The 23074-nt window shown below is 40.7% G+C and overlaps 1 protein-coding gene across 3 annotated transcripts in view; it reads left to right on the top strand.

The window, feature by feature from the left end:
- Positions 1–22829, top strand: part of LOC118220998 (tetraspanin-14-like) — a 32028-nt gene extending 9199 nt beyond the window's left edge. The window contains exons 1-10 of one of the 3 annotated variants that reach the window (XM_035405539.1): positions 4621–5380; positions 6655–6858; positions 7422–7472; positions 9556–9702; positions 15798–15968; positions 19922–20047; positions 20182–20229; positions 20383–20496; positions 21310–21411; positions 21649–22829. In XM_035405539.1, coding sequence (XP_035261430.1) covers positions 9559–9702; positions 15798–15968; positions 19922–20047; positions 20182–20229; positions 20383–20496; positions 21310–21375 — 669 coding nt within the window. In that variant the 5' untranslated portion in view covers positions 4621–5380; positions 6655–6858; positions 7422–7472; positions 9556–9558 and the 3' untranslated portion in view covers positions 21376–21411; positions 21649–22829. Of the gene's footprint in view, positions 1–2515; positions 2606–4620; positions 5381–6412; positions 6859–7421; positions 7473–9555; positions 9703–15797; positions 15969–19921; positions 20048–20181; positions 20230–20382; positions 20497–21309; positions 21412–21648 lie in introns of those variants that run through there. The other 2 variants (XM_035405537.1, XM_035405538.1) reach the window with 2 other exon arrangements.
- Positions 22830–23074: the final 245 nt, after the last annotated feature.

The following is a 23074-nucleotide window of genomic DNA, read 5'->3' as shown; positions in this document are numbered from 1 at the left end:
AACGAAAAGGCATATGAGGTGCAAACAGACCCCAGCCCTTGCATCACCACCGGATAGGATTAATTCATGCTCCTTAGATGCCAGCTTAGGGTTACACACTAATTTTCTCTCATGGTCTATGGACCCCCCTGAAGTAGCCTTGGCCACCCCCTGGCCACCCCATGTATAAAACTCTAGTTCCACCAGTGGGTGGAATAGGGGCAAAGGAGGTCAGAAATATAATGTGGTGCCAAACCATGTAGTGCTTTAAAAATAATAAAACCTTAAACTCGATTCTGTATTTGACAGGCAGCGAGTGTAGAGAGGCCAATATTAGTGCCAGTCAGGAGCCTAGCAGCTGCATTTTGCACTAACTGCAGCCGAGATAGGGATGACTGACTGACTCCCATGTATAGGGAATTACAATAATCAATACGGGAGGAAATGAAGCCATGTAAGACAATTTTCAGATCCTTAAATGAGAGGAAAGATTTTAGCTTTGCAATAGCTCTAAGCTGGAAGAAGCTACCACGCACAACAGAGTTGATTTATGCGTATGCCGATTTGAGGACAGGGTTCCTAGGTTGGTGGCTAAACCTCTGGTGGAGTCAGGGGGACCAACTATGCTAACCTCTGTCTTTTTCGCCATCCAACTTTTAATGTCATCAAGGCAATCAAGGACAGACTTAATGGAGAGATCATCACCGGGTTTCAGTGGCAGGTATAGCTGTGTCATCAATGTAACAGTGGTAGGAAATGCTATGCTTACGAAAAATAGAACCAAGGGGGAGCATATACAGAGAAAATAAAATAGGACCTAATATAGAACATTGAGGTACTCCACAAGTGATAGGTGCCATGGAAGAAGAGGAGTTCCCTATTTTAACAGAAAATGCTCTATTATTTAAATAGGATGCAAACTATTTTAAGGCAGTACCCTGAATACCAACCTCATGCGTAAGGTGGTCCAAGAGAATAGTGTGATCAACTGTGTCAAATGCAGTGCAGCACAAACGCAGTAGCTCCAGGGGTCTTCAACGGCATAGTCAAGTGACTAATCATACAGTTGAGCTTCTAACTGAGACATTCATAAAAACAATTACTTGATCTAATGTGGGTAGAGTCAGGAAGGAAAATGAATATGGATTGAAGTTTAAATGGTATGAAAAGCATGTTTTTGAACCAGTGATTCTCTCTTCTGGTCCTGGAGAGCTCCTGGATTTTCTACAAGCACTTATTTTTTTATTTATGTTACTTCAGTATGTGGTTAATGTAGTTAGCTTTCTGTAGGACATCTCATATTGGCTACTGTCTGAGCTGCTTGTTTGCTTTCATCAAAACTCTTATTTGGAGAACCTGTGAAATGATATCAGTGTGTGAATGTGGCATTGCTCTTATGCAGAATAACTCATTGTGAATATATTTAAAAAGGAAAATATCTCATTTTAAACATGACTGTTGTATAGAAGAGATAAGGCACCATGAGTATATCCATAGTGTTTCTGAGGAATAATGTTCTCTGCCATGGCATTGTTGTGCAAGTTGCTTGTCTGAACAGTACATTGCTGTGGTAGATGGTTGTCTGACTGGTGCTTTTTATGTTGTTCCCATACCCATCCATGGGCCACCAGTAAGTCAGTGGATCTAGGCCTGGTGTGATCTTTGTAATGCAGACTTCTTTCTGTAAAACAGCATTCCCTTAGCGGGACAATAGTTGCAGTGTTTTAACCCCAGTGGTCCTTCATAATGCTGCATGCTCAGAATTCTTCACGTCTCCACATAGAATCTTCAGGTTGTGTATCCGAACTCCGGAACGCAAAACTATGGACCAGAGCTCGCCGTGTCTTTGCAGTTGGAACTTTTTCAGTCTTAATGATGTATTGTATTCCATTATGTAAAAATACTGTTTTAACTTGGTTAAATTGTATGTACAGTATTTTATTTTGGGTTTATGAATTATGAATTACGTTGTCCATCTTTTTAATGAATCTTTCCCATTTATATGTGTACACTTGTAAATGGAAAAGTTTCTGTACCTGTTTTAAATCAATGAATTATCCATTTACCTGTGTACACTTAACTGTGCCCATTAATGTTTGCCACACTAACATTTTTTTTCCTCCCACCCCTGCTGAGGGTACAAATAAAGCTTCAGCTGTTATCCACTGATTTTACAGCAGAATAAATCTACACCTGCAAATGGCAATGAGGTCTAAGCTCTTAGTGGCTAATGGTTCACATCACTGTTTCTCTCGCCTGCCTTGGCTAGTGAACTAGACAAAGTAGACAAAGAGGAACACTGTGACAAGAAGAGATAATCTGAAGTGCATGACATGGTTGCTTCCTTTCCTGATTGTATTTTTGGAGAACGTGTTTCAGATCCACACATTAGCAGCTGGCCAAGCACAAAACGCAGTTATCTCAGCACTGCAAAAACACTTCAGTTACTACTGCACCCATAACACTTGCAGTTAACAGAGAACCCATACCTTTTTTTTTTTCATGCCTTGTGAGTAATTATTTTCTCTCCCCGCAGGGTGTCAAGATGCACTACTACAGGCCTGCAAACGCAGAGGTCAACTGCTGTTACAAGTACCTAATGTTCAGCTACAACATTTTGTTCTGGGTGAGAGCTGTAATGAATATTTTGATTTGTAGCTTGCAGTTTGAGCATGTTTCAGAGTAACTACAGTGCAGTGATGGTATATACTGTTCTGTCATGGAGATGAGTTTGTTAGTTACAACCTTTCTTAGTTCGCAGTAAAATACTGAGAGATTGCATATATACAGCAGGTTGAAGTATACATGTCCTGGATCAAAAACTTCTTGACCACAAGTAAATAAAATTTAAGGGTGGATATGTAGAACTACTAAAGATCTATGAAGCAAAAACTAAGCAGTGTACCCAGCATCTCCAAATCTACCCGAAATGTCTAAATTATGCATTGCTGTAAGTCACAACAAATTCACGTATTTCACTACAAACAGAGTGTCTATTTGCACCCGGGTGAGAATAGTCACACGGCAGCTATTTCGTTATTTACACCCAGCCCCCTCACCCACCGCCCCTTGGTTCCACAAAGCCCAACAAGCTGTGGCTCTAGCAACTTACAGGTTAGCAATGTTAACAAGTTTGTATGTCCCGGTTCTGAAGCACAGCACGCTACGACTCGGGATTGGAGTTAATGTGAGTCCATGTGGCGGTCCCTGATGCCCGCTACTGGGTGGCAGAGACTGTCAGACTTGATCCAGCCTCATGGAAACACCCCCTCACCTTTTTCCTTTACGTGGTGCAGCAGATCAGGACTCTGATGCCGTTTCTAAAATATACATACAGTACATATAATCATACAGTATCTAATGTGTGCCTGGGTGCAAATAGCATTGTTGGCTACGGACACCTGGGTGCTTGTCTCTGCCATGCTATATACACCTGGGTGTAAATAGCCACATTGGCTATTCCACCCGGGTGCAAATAGCATTGTTGGCTACTGACACCTGGGTGCTAATAGCATCTGCCCACTACAAATCAACTGTTTCTACTTAAGAAACTCACTTTTGCATAATTTTCAAGTGGTAATTACAAGCTTTCTGTCAGTACAGTGGTCTAAAATAGCTAGGGGTCCAGAAACATATCCAAAATCTCTCCAAAAAGGAACATAATGCTTTTAGTCCATTGTAAAGCATATAAATGAGTCCCTAATGAAGGTTTAAGATGAAACATTGATATCATATTTAAAAATAATGCAAAGATATTGTCACACAATGCTGTACAGTACCTAAATGTGTAATAACATGTATAACCGAAATATTTTGAGCAGTAATACTTACATAGCAATGATGAAATTGTATCTGTGTTCAGTAGATAGAGACAGAGACAGTAAAGCAATGATACAGTTCTATCCGCTTCTGTTTTGCTCCAGAAAACAGTGTCAGATAGGTCTATCAGCAAAAATATGGCTTAGCTATGCCCAGAAGTCCTCAATAATAATAGTATTTTCAAAGAAATTACAAAAAATCGTTGATAACGTTTTGTTAGGTGCAACGTCTTTTACTGCTACCACAGAGTGAATGCGTAAGTGAATGTGATGATAAGAACACTTTTGCTTATGCTGACCTATAAAACGCTATACCAAAAGCAAAATTAGACAAGTTATACATAGTTAGAAAGCTTATACTCTCACCTACTGAATAAATTAATTGTCAATCAAGCCAGACTGTACTAAAAAGGGCGACAATGCCGTAAACAACACCTGTGATATTACGCACAGCTATTTTGGAAGGTACCCAGGCATCACAAATGCACGTATATTTCACAAACGGATTGTAATGTCCAAGACAATATACGCGTAAAACCAATGGTAAGGTTGTATATTTATTCAATATTTAGTCCCAGATATTGACTGTAGAATGACATGGTATCATTTTAAAAAACTTTTTCTCGTTTATTTCGTTATTCAGTGAGCAGCATTTTCACTGCTGTATTGGCATATCTTAGGGCTATTGTCGGGTTTATCTTGTTGCTTTGACGAAATATGTTTTTTGAGCGGTGAAAGAATATTTTTGTGAATGACGAGATAGACAATATTCTCCATTATGTCATGGGTGGGGGGTGTAGTTGCTGATGAGACTGCAGGGAGGGGGTGCGTGTTAAATGAACAACCAGAGCGACAATGGTGGCAGTGGCGGTTCTATAATGCGGGGCGCTGGGGCGCCGCCCCCCTAAATGCGAAATAATTATAAAATAAAAATTGTTTACTCGTACAATGCGCCTGGTAGTCTGTCAGCGCCTGCCAGCATTCATTAAAAATTGGTTCCAAAATCTAATTGTATTTGGTTAATTTCTGTGTGATTATAGCCTACTTCCTGGGTGAAGGGCGCCGGCCAAATTACATTACATTTATTTGAGTGTGTATGTAAGTCTTTCAACTTTTGGCAAGCAGGTGACCTGAGGCTGCTCTCTAAATGGTTGCTTCAGATTTTCCACGGGGCGCAGAGCTGCGCCCCAGACACTCTTACTTTTATTGGCAGCGAATTGGTATTGTTTTTATGTTTTTAGATCTAATGTGATTGGACAATTCTCGACGCTATCTTTCATGTTCACGCCCGCCATTAATATAACTACGGATACGCGACTGTCACTCCTGCTCCTTAGCTAGCTGACCGGTACTTTCAGGAGATGGCAACTTCAAGTAGAACTGCGGAAATCAAATAAAATTTGGTATTTCCTTACAAAAACGCCCTTTCACAAGGCGTTCACTGGAAGAAAAAAAGAGGATGAAGGAACTTGGACCGGACCGACCCATTTTACAAATTCAGCAGCAGGCAAGTGATCGAGGACGAGCATACACCCGGAACGGGCTCTTGTTATGACAAACGGAGTTGGCTAGCTGGATGTGGTGTAAGTAATGCCTTTTATTGCTTTCCCTGTTTGCTATTTCAAAGTGTCGGCACCGAAGCGTTGTGGACAATGACGGGGGTACAAGACCTATAACATCTTTCTGAAAAACGGCTTGAAAGTAGCCGCAGCCATCTAGACAATAGTATGAGACTAAATTTTTTTGGCAGGTTTAGCACTGCTGAACAGCTAGATGAAGGCTACAGGATTGGCATTAGAAGGCACAACGAAGAGATGACAAAATAGACACATCCTGTCCAGAATAATAGATTGTGTTAAATTTTGTGGAGCCTTTGAGTTGGCTTTGCGTGGCCACGATGAGAGTGAGAGCTCCGATAATCCCGGGATATTCCGTGGGTTGGTGAATTTTGTTGCCTCCTTTAAACTTCGGCATTCACATTCACATTTTGTCCAGCAGATGGCAGCAGAAGGCTCTATAAATTACATTGGAGTTAGCTAATATTTTCCTACTTTTTTATGACTTCATAGAACGTAACAGTGGCAGTAAAAATGACTTTAGTAGTTCCATATTTAGAAATTGAGCTGTTGCCTGTTGGTAACTTTAGGTGACGTAGGTGAAATGGGCATTTTGTCATCTCTACATATATTTTGCCCTCCTTAATAATATAAAATAATGTTAAAGTAGTGCTACTGGCCAGTGTTTAGGCAACATTAGTGTGTTGTTTTTAGATTTATTTATTTATTTATTTATTTATTTTATTTTATTTTATTTTATTCGCTGAGCTATGAAGTGCTGCTTCAGTTTGTTTGTCCCCCCCAAAAATGTTTATCACCAGCCGCCACTGAATGGTGGCGCTGCAAAACTCTGTATTCAGCATAGTTGTTGTGTATCGTCTACTAATGAAACTAAAACAAAGTGTTTCTGTTTTTGACTGGACCGCAACAGCGGGGCCAGCCCTACAAACGCGAATGTCTGTGAGTGACTGACTGACTGACTGAGTGATGAAATTACACCATTGGTCGGCCGATTTATGAAGTTACACCATTGGTTGGCCAGATCACGTGTGTTAGGTCCAGTCATATACTAGGTTTTAACCTGGTCTTGTTAACTCATACTTTGGTTGCAGTAGCACTGAATGTCTGCAGTAGCACAGAATGTCACAAGTTCTTTCCGCACTTACGTGCTCTTTTATTTCAGCTGATCTGGCTTTTTGTTAGATACACACCAGCACGGTTTTCTTTCTGTTGTCCTTTTTTTTGTATAACGAACATACGTTTCTGCATCAAACTGATGCAGGTTCTTTCTCCGCTGGCAGCTTCTTCCTTGAAGACTCCCGGTCTCCGCTTTTAAAACCCCCGGCTCACTGTTGAACAATCAGTGGCAATCAGCGCAGTCGAACAATTAGCAATTTTCGGTGCCGATTACCTCCACCTGACAGCTGTGACGTTGGATCCGAGAGCCGCTCCTGTCACTCTCTCTCTGCAGCTGACGCCAAACCACGCCCACCCTACCACAATCTGTATGTAGCACAAACTGTTAAAAACTATTGAAAGCTTAAAGCTTCTGAAGAGGAAAGACTTTTATAAATTGAGCACCTAACTAAATTTGGCTGAGCATGTTTAATTCCCACCCTTATTTGAAGTGCTCAGCTGTCTACAAATGCAGCTGCACCAACACACAAGCCCCACTGCCGATTTCCAAGAATGTAGACAACTGTGAAATGTTTGGTGTTGCGACTGCTTCTTTTCACACTGCAGACTACAGTTAAGCTTGCATGCAATGGAGTCAGAGGAAGACCTTTCGTGCACAGCTTTTAAAAGTCTACGGGCACCTAATTGACCAGTAGGGGTCACTAGATAGCGATGAAACACAAACCCCTAAGCAACTGAACCCTCCATTACCCTGGGTGAGACAACCACCAATTGTGCGTAGCCCTTTTGGAGCTACCAGCCACAGTTGGCAGTAGCATGGTCCGGATTTGACTTGTTACCAGGACAACTGTCGATACCAGGATACATGCTCCCTCACACAGATATGCACACCTAATCTTAAACATGCTTTTACTGTTTGTGTTTCCAACAGTTGGCAGGAGCTGGATTTATTGCCATTGGATTTTGGGCCTGGAGTGAAAAGGTGAGTTTAGAACCCTATCTACTTTGGTAATTTTTTGTTGTCTTTGGGTAATTTTTTTTAATAAGTGTCTGCTTTAGTTATTGTAGCTGAAAAGTCATCTGTCCCATCAGTGCACTGAAGTCTTTCCGCTTAGTGCAGTGCATAGTCTCTTTCATCGGTGCAGTGCAATCTCTACCCTCAGTACAATGTGCAGTCTCTCCCCTCAGTGTAGTGTGTGGGCTGTTAATGTTCGTTGACAGGTTTTGGTTAAAATAAATGACTGAAATAAAATTATCTCATTGTTCTCAGAGGTCTGGCATATGCTGTTCATTTCCTGACAAGCATGGGTATATCTAATCAGTTCTGTTGTAGCATATCGTCTCCTCAATCCTGTTGTTTCTTGCCAGTGTTTGTTTTCTTGTTATTGTTTTAAAAGGCCATGAAGACCACGGTCTTGAAGTGTATTTTAATTATTTCCTTTACCAGATGTGCTGTAGCAAAGTTTGTGAACTCATACATGTGGTGTTGTTGGATTGTAAGTGCATCATACCATCATCTCCACCTGGATAAATATGGCACCACTCTTCCATGATGAAGTAAAGCAACTCACACTTAGTTGATGGAATTGGAAAAACACTGTCTTGGGCATCATTCCAGAATATCCCGTAAATTCTCAGTGTGGTTCATATTAGGGTCAACCAGGAATACAATACATAATTTCCTAGGAATCCCCCCCCCCCCCCAAAGAAATCCACCAATGTTTTTCTGAGTGTTGTAATGGTGGAATGTATAGGAAACTCAGACATGATATTTTATAAATTGAAAGCAGCTAGGCTGCTGATAAGCCTAAAATAGAACATGAGCTGAATGATGCAGAATTTTTGCTGTTGTAATGAGCTGCAGGTAAACAAAGTGGTGGGACTTGGCTACTGTTGCATACTTCAATAGTATGCTCTGCACTACAAACTAAAAATTAGGTGGGATGAACAATCTAAGTCATAGAAAATTAAAGGGGAATCCCCTCATATCAAATCTCTTTGTACATGCTAAATAGAGAAATTTATGAAAAATGCACTCATTACGCATAAAGTGAGTGTCCACTTATTTTAATAACAATCTGTGCACAAATGGAGAATTCCCTTTTTTGTCTTTTCCTATGCTTTAAAATTACTGACCAAAGTGATCATCGAATGCAGCCAACTCCACAGTTCTTTTGAGGAGAGGCAGTTTTTATACCCATTTTTCTTCCTTTTTTTGTCTGTCTGTCCTCTGGGTCATTGTCCTTCCCTTGGTTGTTGACTATATCCAAGTTATTATAACAGGAAATGCCTAAATTTTCTACTAGATATCCACATCCTTTTTTGGGAGCTGTCCCAGTAAACCATGTGGACCAAAACCAACATGAGACAGAAAACACATTTGTTTCTACATACAGGAAACAGAAAATACAGTTTTTTGGCATGTTCCTGGATCCTGACCTTTAAGCCTAGCTCAGATCTATTGACTGAGTTAGGTCTTGACATTTCAGAATATGAATGTAACACTCCTCAAACCGTTGTGAGACTGCCTGTGTTCTACAGATAGAGAATTTATCATTTTGAGAGACTGTGCAGGGAAAAAATGCTTTAATTGTCAGTGTTCAGATAGAAGCCATGATACCACGATTCCTCTTCAGTGATGCAGATTTGCACACCCTGTGACTAAACCCAGAACCCTTTGCAATGTTGCTGCGTGTATTCTGATTCGGATGTGCATCATGGCTGCTGCCAGGTTTATAATGCGTAGTGAACGATCAAATGTATGACAGAATTTCAGCAGTGTCGGGCTTTAATAGTTTTGTTGGGGGGGGGGGGGGGGGTGGTTGCGTGCATTTTCCTGGCATAGTTTGTGTACACTCATATCCTCAGAAGGAAAAGATATGTCATATTAGTTCATCCCGGTAGATTGACCTTTACAAGAAATATCTGTAATCCAAATGTATATACTTAATATAATCTAGTCACTACATTTTAATACTGTGAGTAGATGTAATATTCCATTCCTCTCCTAGCTGTTACTCTTAATGTCCATCAGGTGATTTAAAATAATCTTGTTGCTCCACCAGGGGATGCTGTCGGACCTAACCCAGGTGACACGGTCGCAAGGTTTTGACCCTGTGTGGTTGGTTCTGATAGTAGGAGGGGTCTCCTTCATCCTGGGATTTGCAGGCTGTGTGGGAGCACTGCGGGAGAACATCTGCCTGCTCAAGTTTGTGAGTAAAACCCCACAATTACACCCTCTGTCATTCTTAACCCCACCAAGCTATCACCTGCAGGGTGTCAGGAGGGGTTCTCTCTCCTCTGAAAGGAAAAAGACACTGACTTCTCGTTCATTTTGGTTGTAACTGAAGGGTCTGATTCCATGGTTTAAAAAGTCTCACTCCCACTCCATGCCCCACTGCTCTCTCGCTCTTTCTCTTGCTCTCATTCTCACTCAAATGTAATAATAGCCTTTATATATACTATGTATATATATATACAGTGAGCACCATAATTCATTGGACAGTGACACATTTTTTGTTATTTTGGTTCTGTACTCTAGCACTTTGAGTTTGAAAGGATACAATGACAATGAGGTTGAAGTGCAGACGATCAGCTTTAATTTGAGGGTATTTTCATACATATCGGATGAACCGTTTAGAAATTATACAACCTTTTGTACATAGTCCCCCCCATTTTTGGGCCTCAAAAAATATTGGACAGTTGAACATAATGTAGAATAAAGTAATAATTTTTAATATTTGGTCGCATATCCTTTGCATGCAATGACTGCTTGAAGTCTGCAACGCATAGAAATCACCGGACGCTGGGTATCTTCCCTGGTGATGCTCTGCCAGGCCTGTACTGCAGCCATCCTGCTTGTTTTGGGGACTTTTTGCCTTCAGTCTCCTCTTCAGCATGTAAAATGCATGTTCAATTGGATTCAGATCCGGTGATTGACTCGGCCAGTCAAGGATTTTTCACTTTTTGGCCGTCAAAAACCCCTTCATGTTGCTCTAGCAGTATGTTTCGGGTTATTGTCTTGTTGCATGATGAAGTGCTGTCCAATGAGTTTGGAGGCATTTGGTTTTATCTGAGCAGATAAAATATTTCTGTAGACTTCAGAATTAATTGTTCTACTTCTGTCTGCAGTCACATCATCGATGAAGACAAGTGAGCCCGTTCCACTGGCAGCCATACAGGCCCAAGCCATAACACCCCCTCCACCATGTTTCACGGATGAGGTGGTATGCTTTGGATCATGGGCATTTCCTTTTTTTCTCCACACTTTCCTCTTTCCATCACTCTGTTACATGTTAATCTTTGTCTCATCTGTCCACAAGACTTTGTTCCAGAACTCTTGGGGCTCTTTTAGGTGCTTTTTAGCGAACTGTAATCTCGCCTATCTGTTCTTCAGGCTTATCAGTGGTTTGCATCTTGTAGTGTACCCTCTGTAGTCCTGCTGGTGTAGTCTTCTACGTATGGTAGACTTTGACACATCTACACCTGCATCCAGGAGAGTGTTTTTGATCTGTTGGGCTGTTGTCAGGGGGGTTTTCTTCACCATAGAGAGTATTCTCCGGTAAGCCACTACAGTTGTCTCCCTTGGTCTACCGGGTCTTTTGACATAATTGAGTTCACCAGTTGTTTTTTTCTTGTTAATGATGAACCAAAGTGTTGACTTGGGCATGCCCAGGGTTTTTGCAATGTTCCTGATTGATTGATTTTCATTTCTGAGCCTTATGACGGCCAGCTTAATTTGCATTGACACTGCTGTCTTCCTCATGTTGTCACACCCCAACAACAATCTCCAGAGGAAATTGAAAAGTCTAGAATCAAGACTAGACAACAACTCTCTTCTGCATTCACTAACGACACAAATGAATACACCTGCCTAACGAAACACATCTGTGAAGCCAATTCAACAAATACTTGTAGTACCTTAAAATGGGGGGACCATGTACAAAAAGTGCTGTCATTTCTTAAACGGTTCATCCGATATGGATGAAAATACCCTCAAATTAAAGCTGAGTCTGCACTTCAACCTCATTGTCATTGTATCCTTTCAAACTCAAAGTGCTAGAGTACAGAACCAAAATAACAAAAAATGTGTCACTGTCCAATGAATTATGGTGCTCACTGTGTGTATATATATATATATATATAATATATATATACATACAGTATATAGTGTGTGTGTGCGTGTATACATTATGTATATTATGTGAACATTTTCAAGGTGTAACAGAAAATAGTAGTTGTGCAGAAACAACTATCTCACTATTTACATTATGCTAACAGTAATGGTAATAAAATTATAGTAGTACTAAGAAGAGTAAGAATTTTCTTATCCCCATCCACTGTCACCTCACAGGAAATATCACAATAGCTCATGCCCCCACACACATGGAGTGAGAATTAGTGGTCGTCCGATATGGGTTCTTCAATGGCTGATGCCGATATTTAGAGAGCAGGGTGGCCGATGGCCGACATATAATGCCGATATCATGTTGTTGTTTTTTTTGTGCATCTGATAAAATACAACAATTTAATAATAATAACAAATGAGACACAAAATTGCTGAAATGAACATTTATTTAACACTAATGTTATTGTCTGCATTGTCTCTGTTTGCTTAAGTAGATTGTAATGTGCATGGAATAATGGAATTAATAATCTAATATGCATGGTTATCTTAGCCAGTAACATGTTGTTTTAGATGGAATTTAAATTAATTAATGAAATAGAAAAATACATTGGGTTATGCTGTAGATTTCAGAACGTGACTGGTATTTAAGGGAGAGCGGGGTACAGTATACGCGACGTCATTCAGCTGCATTATTCTATACATTATAACATAATATATATTTAACGCTAGCCAGTAACAGTTTTAGATTAGATTTGCTGTCATTTTAGATGGGAGAAACGGGTTAACATTTATAAAAGATGATGGTGACTGAGGAAATTTAGGCAAACATTTATAGCAGGGTGCATGAGACTTATAGTACAGGGCTCGAAACTAACTTTTTCACCAACTTCCCAAAACTGTCCCGAAGCATATTTTTGTATGTTTGTTTATGTTTGTTGACAGACTCAGTTACAAGCCAAATAGCCAATCTAAGCGATCAAACACATTAAAAATAATAAGTTTGTTCACTCACATTGCACAGCCTGCTCATATCATCTACCAAGTGACTAGAGGTGACAACAATAGCAACGATAGCAGTGGATTCGCGGGACAGAATCTCCACTCTATAGCCGCATTTCCACCAAAAGTACCCGGAACTTTTAGTCCCAGGAACTACTTTTCAAGGAACTAAAAGGTTCCTTCAGCCCATTGTTGTCTGCGTTTCCACCGCGGTCTAAAGTCCCGCGAAGATTAGGCAAATTAGCCCACTGACGTATGAAAAAGGGACGTTGTCGTCGGTCCATCTGTCCTATGATTTCTTCTGTAACCCCATACTCCCACCAAAGTAGCCTACATTATTTTTTAATAACCGGGACAGCGCGGAGGGGTTTATTCCACTTATATACAACGGGTTACCAACAATGACTATATATGGTTACTTCTCTATATTGATTTTTATTATTAAATTTAAATTAGCAGTGGTACAGCCACCGTTTGCTTTCCTTCAAAGTTACTGCTAGCCGAGCAGCGAAGTGTGCCCTTCAGATGCAAACCATGCACCATAAATTAGTCCATAGTCTTCCTGGTCTTTTTGTGTAATTTAAGAATGGCAGAGTAAAATTACGGCAGTCTGAAAAAGCAAAAGGGACGATTACTAGAATTAACCTGTTATTTTACCCTGACAAAAAGTGCGGAAGGTGATTTCCAGTTTACTTTTACTGTATCACCAATGTAAATTACGCAGAACTACCGCATACCTCACATAACTGTATCAAACGTTTTGAGTCAATTACAACGGGCTAACAAAGAAAATCCGGAAGAAAATATTCAGCAACCGAATGAAACCGTTTGAATGTTTTGGTACGTAATAATATGGTATAAAACGAATACTAAAGCAAGAAAAGAACAGAAGAGCACACGTTATAATTCCAAGACGTTGGCAGGCTATAACCAAAAGTAGGCTTGCGGCTGCAGATTTTTAAAAATGGCGGTTGAAATAAAACACTGCAAGTAGTCGACCAATCAGAAATTTTCAGCGCTTGCGCCCCACCCCAAAGGTTCCGGTACTTTTGGAAAGTACTATCCCCCGAGCAGGGACTTTTTGGGGGGTAAAATAAAGACCCCGGAACTTAATTTAGACCCTAGTTCCTGCGGTCGAAACGCACTGAGTTCCTCAAAAGGTTCCTAGTTCCGGGGTAAAGTTCCTGCGGTGGAAACGCGGCTTATCTCTCATTAAACACTGTGCCAAGTTAGCTTGGTGTATTGAAGCACAGACAAATACACACACACACGCAGAGAAACACGCACACAAGTGTAGAAACGTTATGTTAGCTAGAAGCCCATAACGTTTGTTCCCCAAAATGTTTGTTGGCAAGTTGACACGCATAATACACGCAGAGGGAGAGAGAGACGCACACAAGTGCAGAAACGTTATGTTAGCTAGAAGCCCATAACGTTTGTTCCCCAAAATGTTGTTGGCAAGCTTATAACGTTAACGCTAGCTTTCAGACTCCTGTTAACGTAAGCCCACTTATTGAATCGAGGCTATCTCTAGCCCATTAGCAAATGCAACCGACTGTAACTAACGTTGGGTATCTTATAACTATCAAATCAATCGCTTACGATAGCAGATTGTTGACTTGAGACGAGAGGAGAGGTTCATCGATCTTGTCTTCATCCTCTGCCTCAGCTTACAGCAGGTGCTGCTGGCTTTGCCCACTTGAAAATAGTTCTGCTAGCTGGCTATTAATGTTACTCTACTGCCGGCAAACTTTGCACTGGCATGATCATGTATATGAGCGAGCGCCATTGATGAAGAAAATAATGTTTATGTAACGTGCTTAACAACGGCAGACCACAGGCTCAACACTAAAAGGCTTCACAGTTCACTTGTTTACCGTCCTACAACCATCCCAAATGACAAATCTGATAAATGTTTTACGACCCCAGCTCGTCGGGAGTAGGAGTGGGGGCTGGGGACGCCACACAATAGTTTTTCGAGCCCTGTAAGCTAGTTTAGCTCGCTGAAGGCTTGCTAACGTTACGTTACAATTCCCAACTAAAGTTATTTGCATTTTCTCACTAAAAGACCGGAATCAATTTAATTATACAGACAGTAAACATTGTATTAAGAGTGGCCAATTAAATATATTGAGCTTTGAAAGCTAGGAATTTAAGTCTTACCGTTTTCTCTCAGGTGCATCCAGCATTGGCACGTTTCCCACTGTTCCAAAGCACCCACTGACGTCTGCCCGTAGAATGGCGAAATTGACACAAGGGGAAGTGCTACCATCGTTCCACAGCAGCCACACTGACAAGGCTGCCTATGTGTCTGCAGAAATTTTTTGTTTATCAGCCTCGTGAGCGCAGGCATTGGCCGATGCCGATTATCTCAAAATGCCACTAGTGAGAATGAGAGTACCTCTTAAAGTAGGCAGTATACTCCAAACAACGTCCAAACGTCTTTTAAAAGAGCCTCTGGTGAACATGTTGCCAAACACCATTGTCATTATATTCAATACAAACTCCATGTTCTTCATTTTATATCACTCTACGCCTCTGAGGGGCACACAAAGTTGTCACACAGATTTTCCAAGTTGCTTTGCACAGCTCAGGAAAATTCACACCCAATTTCATGAAATTTTAGCATATTTCATTGTGTTTAACATCTCTTTCCTCCTGGAAAGAGGAATAAGGCACAATTTAATCAGATAGGACACCACTTCACAAAATCTCTAGTATCCCATCTAGACACGACCTACTGTGGGACAGGACAGTGATGAGATGAATAGGAAAATTAAGTTGAACTCTGCCCCCCCAGCCAGTCAGCTGTGATGCAACTAACCATGTGATATTTGGATGGACAAACTGCAGACGGGGAGGTTTGCAAACTTATTGTATACAGTTTGCACTGGGGGCTTGCACACACACCGGCATTCAAACTCAAAACGCAGTCTTTTTCTTTGTCTCTTTTTCGAAACAGGTCATTTCAAATGAAGTTCGGTTTCATTTTAAATATACTGGTACCTTAAAGGGATATGCAATTAATTTCACTGAGCTCTTCTGAAACTTGTATCTGATTTGCACAGTGAGAGATTGCCTGTAGTATTTGGGCTCAGAGTCAGGATTCTGCTAATGATGATGAGAAATAATAAACATATTGTTAGATCAGTGCATTAAATACAATTCTCTTTCTTCCAGTTTTCAGGTCTCATTTGTTTCATCCTTTTCCTGGAACTCCTGGCGGCCGTTCTGGCCTTCGTCTTTAAGGACTCCCTGAAGGAATGGATTAATGACTTCTTCCTAGCCAACATCAAAGCCTACAGGGATGACATTGATCTGCAGAATGTCATTGACTCTTTGCAGAGACTGGTGAGAAGGGGAGGGGTCTCAGGTTGCACCCACAGTGACCACACAAAACACCTCCACAAAGCCCCACACAGTGACCACACAGAACATCTTCACATAGCCCTACACACGTTGACCACACAGAACATGCCCACGCAGCCCCACAGTGTAGTATATTTCAGTGTTTTTCTAACTCTGTCCTGTGGTAGGCCTAACCCTGAGTATGCTTGTTTTTCCTACCACAATTGCAACCCCAGCATTTTAACAAGCTGCTAACATGCTTTCCATGTTTAGAGGGATTATTTACCTAAATCACATTATGTGAGAAATAGCAATAGATGCCATGGGGAATGTTCACATTGTGCTTACAACAATTTCATAAATGAGGTAACAAAAAATTTAAATTGATCAGATTGAAGACTGCATTGAATTAGTTGCTGAAGACATGGTTCTTTTCTTTCATAATTGTTCCTTACACAATGCAGATTTGGCTTGTTATCATTTGCTCTGACTTTGAAATCTTTATCTATCATTATCTACCAAATGGTTACTCTTAGTGGCCATGTGTTCATACTTTGTCCGTCCATTGATTCTCCGCAGTCTTTAGTTTGATCGGTTTTTAATAATTACATACCTCTCTTTGTGTAATTGTTTGCTTGCAGTATAGCACAATGTGAATATGACTTTTATTCTTCATGGCATACATAGCTATTTCTGACATAATGTGGTTTAATAGGGTGGATAATCCCTCTAAACATAAAAGTGTAATTAATAAAAATGAACGACTAGTTAAAGTTCTGGTATTGTTCTGGTTTTGGTTGCAACAAAAACCAGCATAGACAACCAACGAACCCCAGGACTGAGTTTGAGAACCACTCGTATAATTGATACATAGAAATTGGCTATCGAGATGAAATGGTAAATGGACTGCATGAATTCGAACAAGGAACAGTTATTACAACCACAAAATGATGCAGCATATTGTTAAAACAACTTTGATTTCTTCAATGATTAATGTGGAATATAATCTAAGAGGAAATCAGTGTAAAATGCAACAAAATATACATACAGCTTATCTCATTAACTAGTATTAGTTATACAGTTTGTCTCCATTTTGATTGACCAGTCAGTGGTGAGATCCATTTAATTTTGTAGTCAATGGATTTATCGCATGTACCTAAGTGTTTCAAAGTGTTTTAGTATCACAAACTGAATCTTTCAACACGTATTTCCATCCCAGATCCCTGGGGCCTCATTTAAATATTTAAAATAGTCTTATGATGAAATTATAACTTTTATCGTGGCTTATGCAGAAAACCATGTCTAATTAGTTAATTCGGTGCAAGCAACCTTTTCCAGTCTCAGCTTATTTTTATAAATCAAGGCTAAGCAAAACTTGGGAAATTATCATAAGATTATGCTTGTTTAAATCCAAGAACATTTTCATAAATGAGCCCCTGTAGTACTTTTAGGTCAAAGCCAGAATGAATATCTATAAAACGTACAGTCCCCTCCAAAAGTATTGGAACAGCAAGGTCAATTCCTTTGTTTTTGCTATACACTGAAGACAATTGAGTTTGAGGTCAAAAGATGTACATGAGATGACAGATCCGAATTTCAGCTTTTATTTCCTGGTATTTTTATCTAGATTTGTTAAACAACTTAGAACATATCACCTTTTGTATCAGACAACCCAATTTTGAGGTGAGCAAAAGTATTGGAACATGTGACTGACAGGTGTTTCTTGTTGCCCAGATGTGTCCTGTTAGATTGATTGGTTAAACAATAAATAGTTCTGAATGTCTACTCTTGGTTTTAGCCTTGGGTTTTGCCTGTGAAAACTGCATTTGTGTTATAAAAAATAAACTAACATGAAGACCAGAGAGCTGTCTTTGGGAGAAAAGGAAGCTTAGAAAAGAGGGGAAATCGATCAGAGCCATTGCACAAGCATTGGGGATAGCTTGTACGACAACCTGGAATGTCCTGAAAAAGAAAGAAACCGCTGGCGTACTGAGCAACAGATATCGAACAGGTCGACCAAGGAAAACAACAGCAGTTGATGACAGAAACATTGTGAAAGCTGTGAAGAAAAACCTCAAAACATCAGTCAGTGACATCACAAACAATCTCCACAGGACAGGGGTGAAGGTATCTCAATCAACTGTTCGAAGAAGACTTAGAGAGCAGCAATATAGAAGCTATACCACAAGATGCAAACCACTCATCAGTAGTAAGAATCGGAAGACGAGATTACAGTTTGCAAGGAAGTACAGAGATGAGCCACAAAAGTTCTGGAACAAAGTTTTATGGACTGATGAGACCAAGATTAACCTCTACCAAAGTGATGGAAAGGCCAAAGTGTGGAGAAAGAAGGGATCTGCTCATGATCCAAAACATATAAGCTCATCTATGAAGCACGGTGGAGGAAGTGTCATGGCTTGGGCTTGCATGGCTGCTTCTGGAGTGGGCTCACTAATCTTTATTGATGATGTAACTCATGATGGTAAATGGTAAATGGACTGCATTTATATAGAGCTTTTATCCAAAGCGCTTTACAATTGATGCCTCTCATTCGCAGTTGGGGGTTAGGGCTTAGGTGTCTTGCTCAAGGACACTTCGACATGCCCAGGGCGGGGTTTGAACCGGCAACCCTCCGACTGCCAGACAATCGGTCTTACCTCCTGAGCTATGTCGCACCTATGGTGCAGCAGGATGAATTCAGAAGTCTACAAAAACATTCTGTCTGCCAACTTACGGAGAAATGCGTCCAAACTAATTGGGAGGAACTTCATCATGCAGCAAGACAATGACCGAAAACACACTGCCAACACAACAAAGGATTTCATTAGGGAGAAAAAGTGGAAGGTTTCGGACTGGCCAAGTCAATCACCAGACCTTAACCCAATTGAGCATGCATTCCACCTCCTGAAGAGGAGATTGAAGGGAACAACCCCCCGAAACAAACAACAACTGAAAGAGGCAGCAGTAAAAGCCTGGAAAAGCATCACAAAAGAAGAATGCAACAGTTTGGTGATGTCAATGGGTCGCAGGCTTGATGCAGTTATTGCAAGCAAGAGATATGCTACCAAATATTAAGTGTTATTTGCTTTCATTTACTTAAATGCTCTCTGTTCCAATACTTTTGCTCACCTAAAAATTGGGTGGTCTGATACCAAAGGTGCTATGTTCTAAGTAGTTTAACACATCTAGGTGTAAATACCAGGAATAAAAGCTGAAATTCTGAACTCTTGTCTCATGTTCATATTTTTATCTCAACCCCAAATGTATTCAGTGTATTGCAAAAACAAAGGAATTGGTCTTGCTGTTCCAATACTTTTGGAGGGGACTGTATGTCTCAACAAAGGCAATTAGTGTCTTGTAATTGGGCTGTTGGGGGTGCACCTCCACAGGTGACATTATTTCACAGTATACCCAGCTGGAATGTAAAGGCTGTATTCAAGGCTGTGCCCAGCCCTGTTCCTGGAGATACTACAATCTTGTAGGTTTTCACTTCAATCCTAATTCGGCACACCTGATTCTACTAATTAGAAGCTCAACAAGATCTCTAGCTGTTGAATGAGGTGTGCATTGTTAGGGTTCGAGAGCTGGGCAGCCCTGCTGTATTCCATGTAATGTTTTCCGTATAAACAGAGTGCCACAGCAGTGCGAGTTTGAGGCATGCTGGGAGAATGTAAAATTAGAGCTTAATGCTTAAGAGGACCTGTGAAGGACAAAGGATGCTCACAGTGGGGACGCGCTCATGATCCACTGTTACCTGCTTTGTACACTGAGAAGCAGGTGGGCCATCTAGGACAGGGGTGGGTTTGGAGGCCCGTAGAGGCCAAACAAAAACCTGCATACACATCAGCACTGCAGGAATGCAACTGCCCACCCTTGTCGCAGCACGTGCTGCCAGACCTCCGGAGCGCCCCCTGCAGGTTTGTGACTGCACTCATTGTTTGGAATGTCCCCCACAGAATTTCTGCTGTGGCGCCAGAGACCCGAACGACTGGGACCTGAACGTTTATTTCAACTGCACCAAGAGCAACCCCAGCAGGGAGCGATGTGGAGTTCCCTTCTCCTGCTGCCTCTCTGACCCCGCGGTGAGCCTCTGCCCCCTGTACGCATGCGTGTGCCTGCCCACGTATTGTAATGTGCATTATGCCAGTTGTTGAATTTTGTGTAGTGTGCGCTGTCTCAAATTCTGAACGTCTTTCTCCTCCTCCCTCTCTTTCAGGACAATGTGGTGAACACGCAGTGTGGCTACGATGTCAGAGAAACAAAGGTAACATCCATCACCCAAGTATCGCATTGGACCCTGTCTCTTGACCTGGTCTTCCGTATCTGATCCAACACCAGTCACTCATGCTCATTTCACACCTGTGTCATGCCTGTCTACACTAAGGGCTCCTGCTTACACCTGTTCCACCTGTTTCAGGGTGACTGGAGCACCTCCATCTACACCAAGGGCTGCATTTCAGCTCTGGAGGAGTGGCTGCCGCGGAACATCTACATCGTGGCTGGAGTCTTTATCGGCATATCCCTGCTTCAGGTGTGGAGCCCCGCCCCTTCCAAGTTTCACCACAGAGGAGCGTATTGTTATATGACCCCATTAGTGGGGTCATATAAAATGTGAAATTTATTTTTAGATCATCATCCAATACCTTCTTTGCCTACGGACGAAACGCATCCTTTGCTTTACATTTTTCTGTCTAGTATTTCACACCCCAGCTCTCTTAGAGTTTGTATGCTCTGTTTTGAAAATAGTTTTCCAAAGACATAAGGTTGGCTCTTTTCCTTTCTAGAGCACCATTTATTAAGCTTCTGCCAAAAATGGTTCACGGAAAATGATAAAAAGCATATAATCATCAAGATGTAAAAATGAAAAAAACAATTTAAAAAAGAAGAAATTCAATAAAATAATTTAGGAAAAGATGTAGTATAGGTTTGAGGCATGAAATAAAAGTGCAGTGTAGTTCAGTGTAGCAGATCAGATAATATGATGTCAGAAAAATTATCATAATTAATTAACGGCATTCAATATTAAAGCGGGGAATACAGGGGGGTCATTATGAGGATGGAGTCACTGTTACAGATCTTTCATGATGACGCAACCCCTCTGATCCCAGGGTTAATGCTAATGCTCATAATAATAATTGCCCTCTGATGCCTGATTACAGGTTAATGTGAACAGTGATGCTAATGTTATCGTGAATGTAAACATTAATTGTAATGTTCATGTTGATGCACATTTAGATGCTAGTTCTTACGTTAATGGTAACGCTAATGGTAATGATGATGTAAGTTCTAATACTAAAGTCAATGCCCATCAGCACTGATGCTTGTATTGCTGTGTCTCTGCTAGATGGTGGGAATTTTCCTGGCACGGGCTCTGATGACCGACATCATGCAAAGCAGGTTCTACGACTGAAGAGGCAGGTTGTGGCTTGCTCCAGAGCATAACATGGTGAGTGAGTGGGTGAAGCTCAATTCATAAATGGGGTTCATAAAAAGGTCTTCTGACTACCTTTCTCGCCTTTGGGGGTGGGGGTGGTCGGTTGTCATAAGAAGCACAGTCCTATCCACTCAAATACACAAACGCACTGTGCCTTGCTGTTGCTAATACCGTATGATATCTTTGATGTGTCTTCCCTGCTGCATCAGTGCTGTTTGGCTTTATTTGTATTTCTTTTTCCTCCTGCAGGAAGTGCCTTAATCCATCTCCCATCTCGTGCATCATGTGTTGGCCAAACATGTACGGCAGTACCATGCCCTCCACCATCTTACACTGGAGAAGAGCACTGGTACCCAGCATGCACTTTTGCCAGGAGTGTGGATGAGACTTCATGCATACAGCTTTATTTTCATTATTTCACAAAGAGCCTTTTATAAAGGGAGTTTTTGTACTGGATTTGCACAAATGTGTAATTCTCTTTTATAAAGTGTGTTAATAAAATATATTTGCTTTTTATTCTGTAAGATGTCTCGATAATGTACGTAAACTTTAACATACATTTTCTATAGAATTTTCAGTGGAAGATTTTATATCATTGGTAAACATGGTTCAGTATTTAAGCCCACTAACTGGGGCAGTGATGTCTGTCTAGTTGGAAAGAGTACCAGCATGCACTGAAGCACACCTGACTCCTGCTCATTGGGCGTGACTGAAAATGTGAAAATATGTCTGTTCTGAACTGCAGCAGCTCATATTACTCATTAGAATTTTTCTGAGTTTATTAGCTTTGAGAAACTTTGTGTGCTTTACTGCTCCCTGGTGTTTACATGAGTAAACTGCAGAAATTGGTTTTATTATTAAAAAGCATAATCAACCATTTGTCTTAACTATGAACTTTTGAAAACAAAGATTTGTACCGGTCTGAAAGTGCATCAATGTTCAATTAATATTGAAATCTTAACCCAGAGACTGGTACCAGATTGATTGTATCTAGATTTGTACAAGATTGAAAGTGCATTAATCAGTGATTAAATGCAGAAAATGACTTTGGGGTGTGGTGGTGTCAAGGAGAGAGTTACCCAGAAATTTCTCTAGCCATTTAATGTAATTTCATAAATGCTTAAATTTTCCTACTTTTGAACACTATGATTGGTTAAGTCCTGTGCTTTAAAAGACCTTTCACATAACTGTCAAAAAAAGTAATCTGTACCCTTTTCAAAGTTAAGCAATTACCTGCTTTCGTTTTTCCTCTGAGAAATTGTAAATGCCCGTTATTTACACATTGATGTACAACACCATTTACATATTTTTCCAAAGTGGACCATCAGAAATATTGCTGCTGGGGAGTTTCATTTGCATGTCTAATGGTGCAAGCTGGAAAGACTATTTACATGGCTCTAAAGTAGCTGTATAAAGTGACTCATGCGTAACTGGCTGGACTTAGTTCAAGTTCTTTTATTTGAAATTAGATGTGAAACACAGGCTGCATCTCACCTGTAGACTGCACGCACCTACCATCTGTTGGAAGAATAGCTTATTTTCACCACTTGATTCACACTTTCTTAGTGAGCTAAAAGGGAAATCTACGTAATCAAGTGTTATTGACACGTAAAGCGTACCTATACAGGAGACCAATACAGGAGATACTGTATGTTCAGAACGGAGCGTTTTCTTT

Source organism: Anguilla anguilla, chromosome 2 (genome assembly GCF_013347855.1).
Source record: "Anguilla anguilla isolate fAngAng1 chromosome 2, fAngAng1.pri, whole genome shotgun sequence".
Lineage (NCBI taxonomy): Eukaryota > Metazoa > Chordata > Actinopteri > Anguilliformes > Anguillidae > Anguilla > Anguilla anguilla.
The sequence above is the reverse complement of the archived record's forward strand: the minus strand, read 5'-3'. Positions and strand labels throughout refer to the sequence as shown.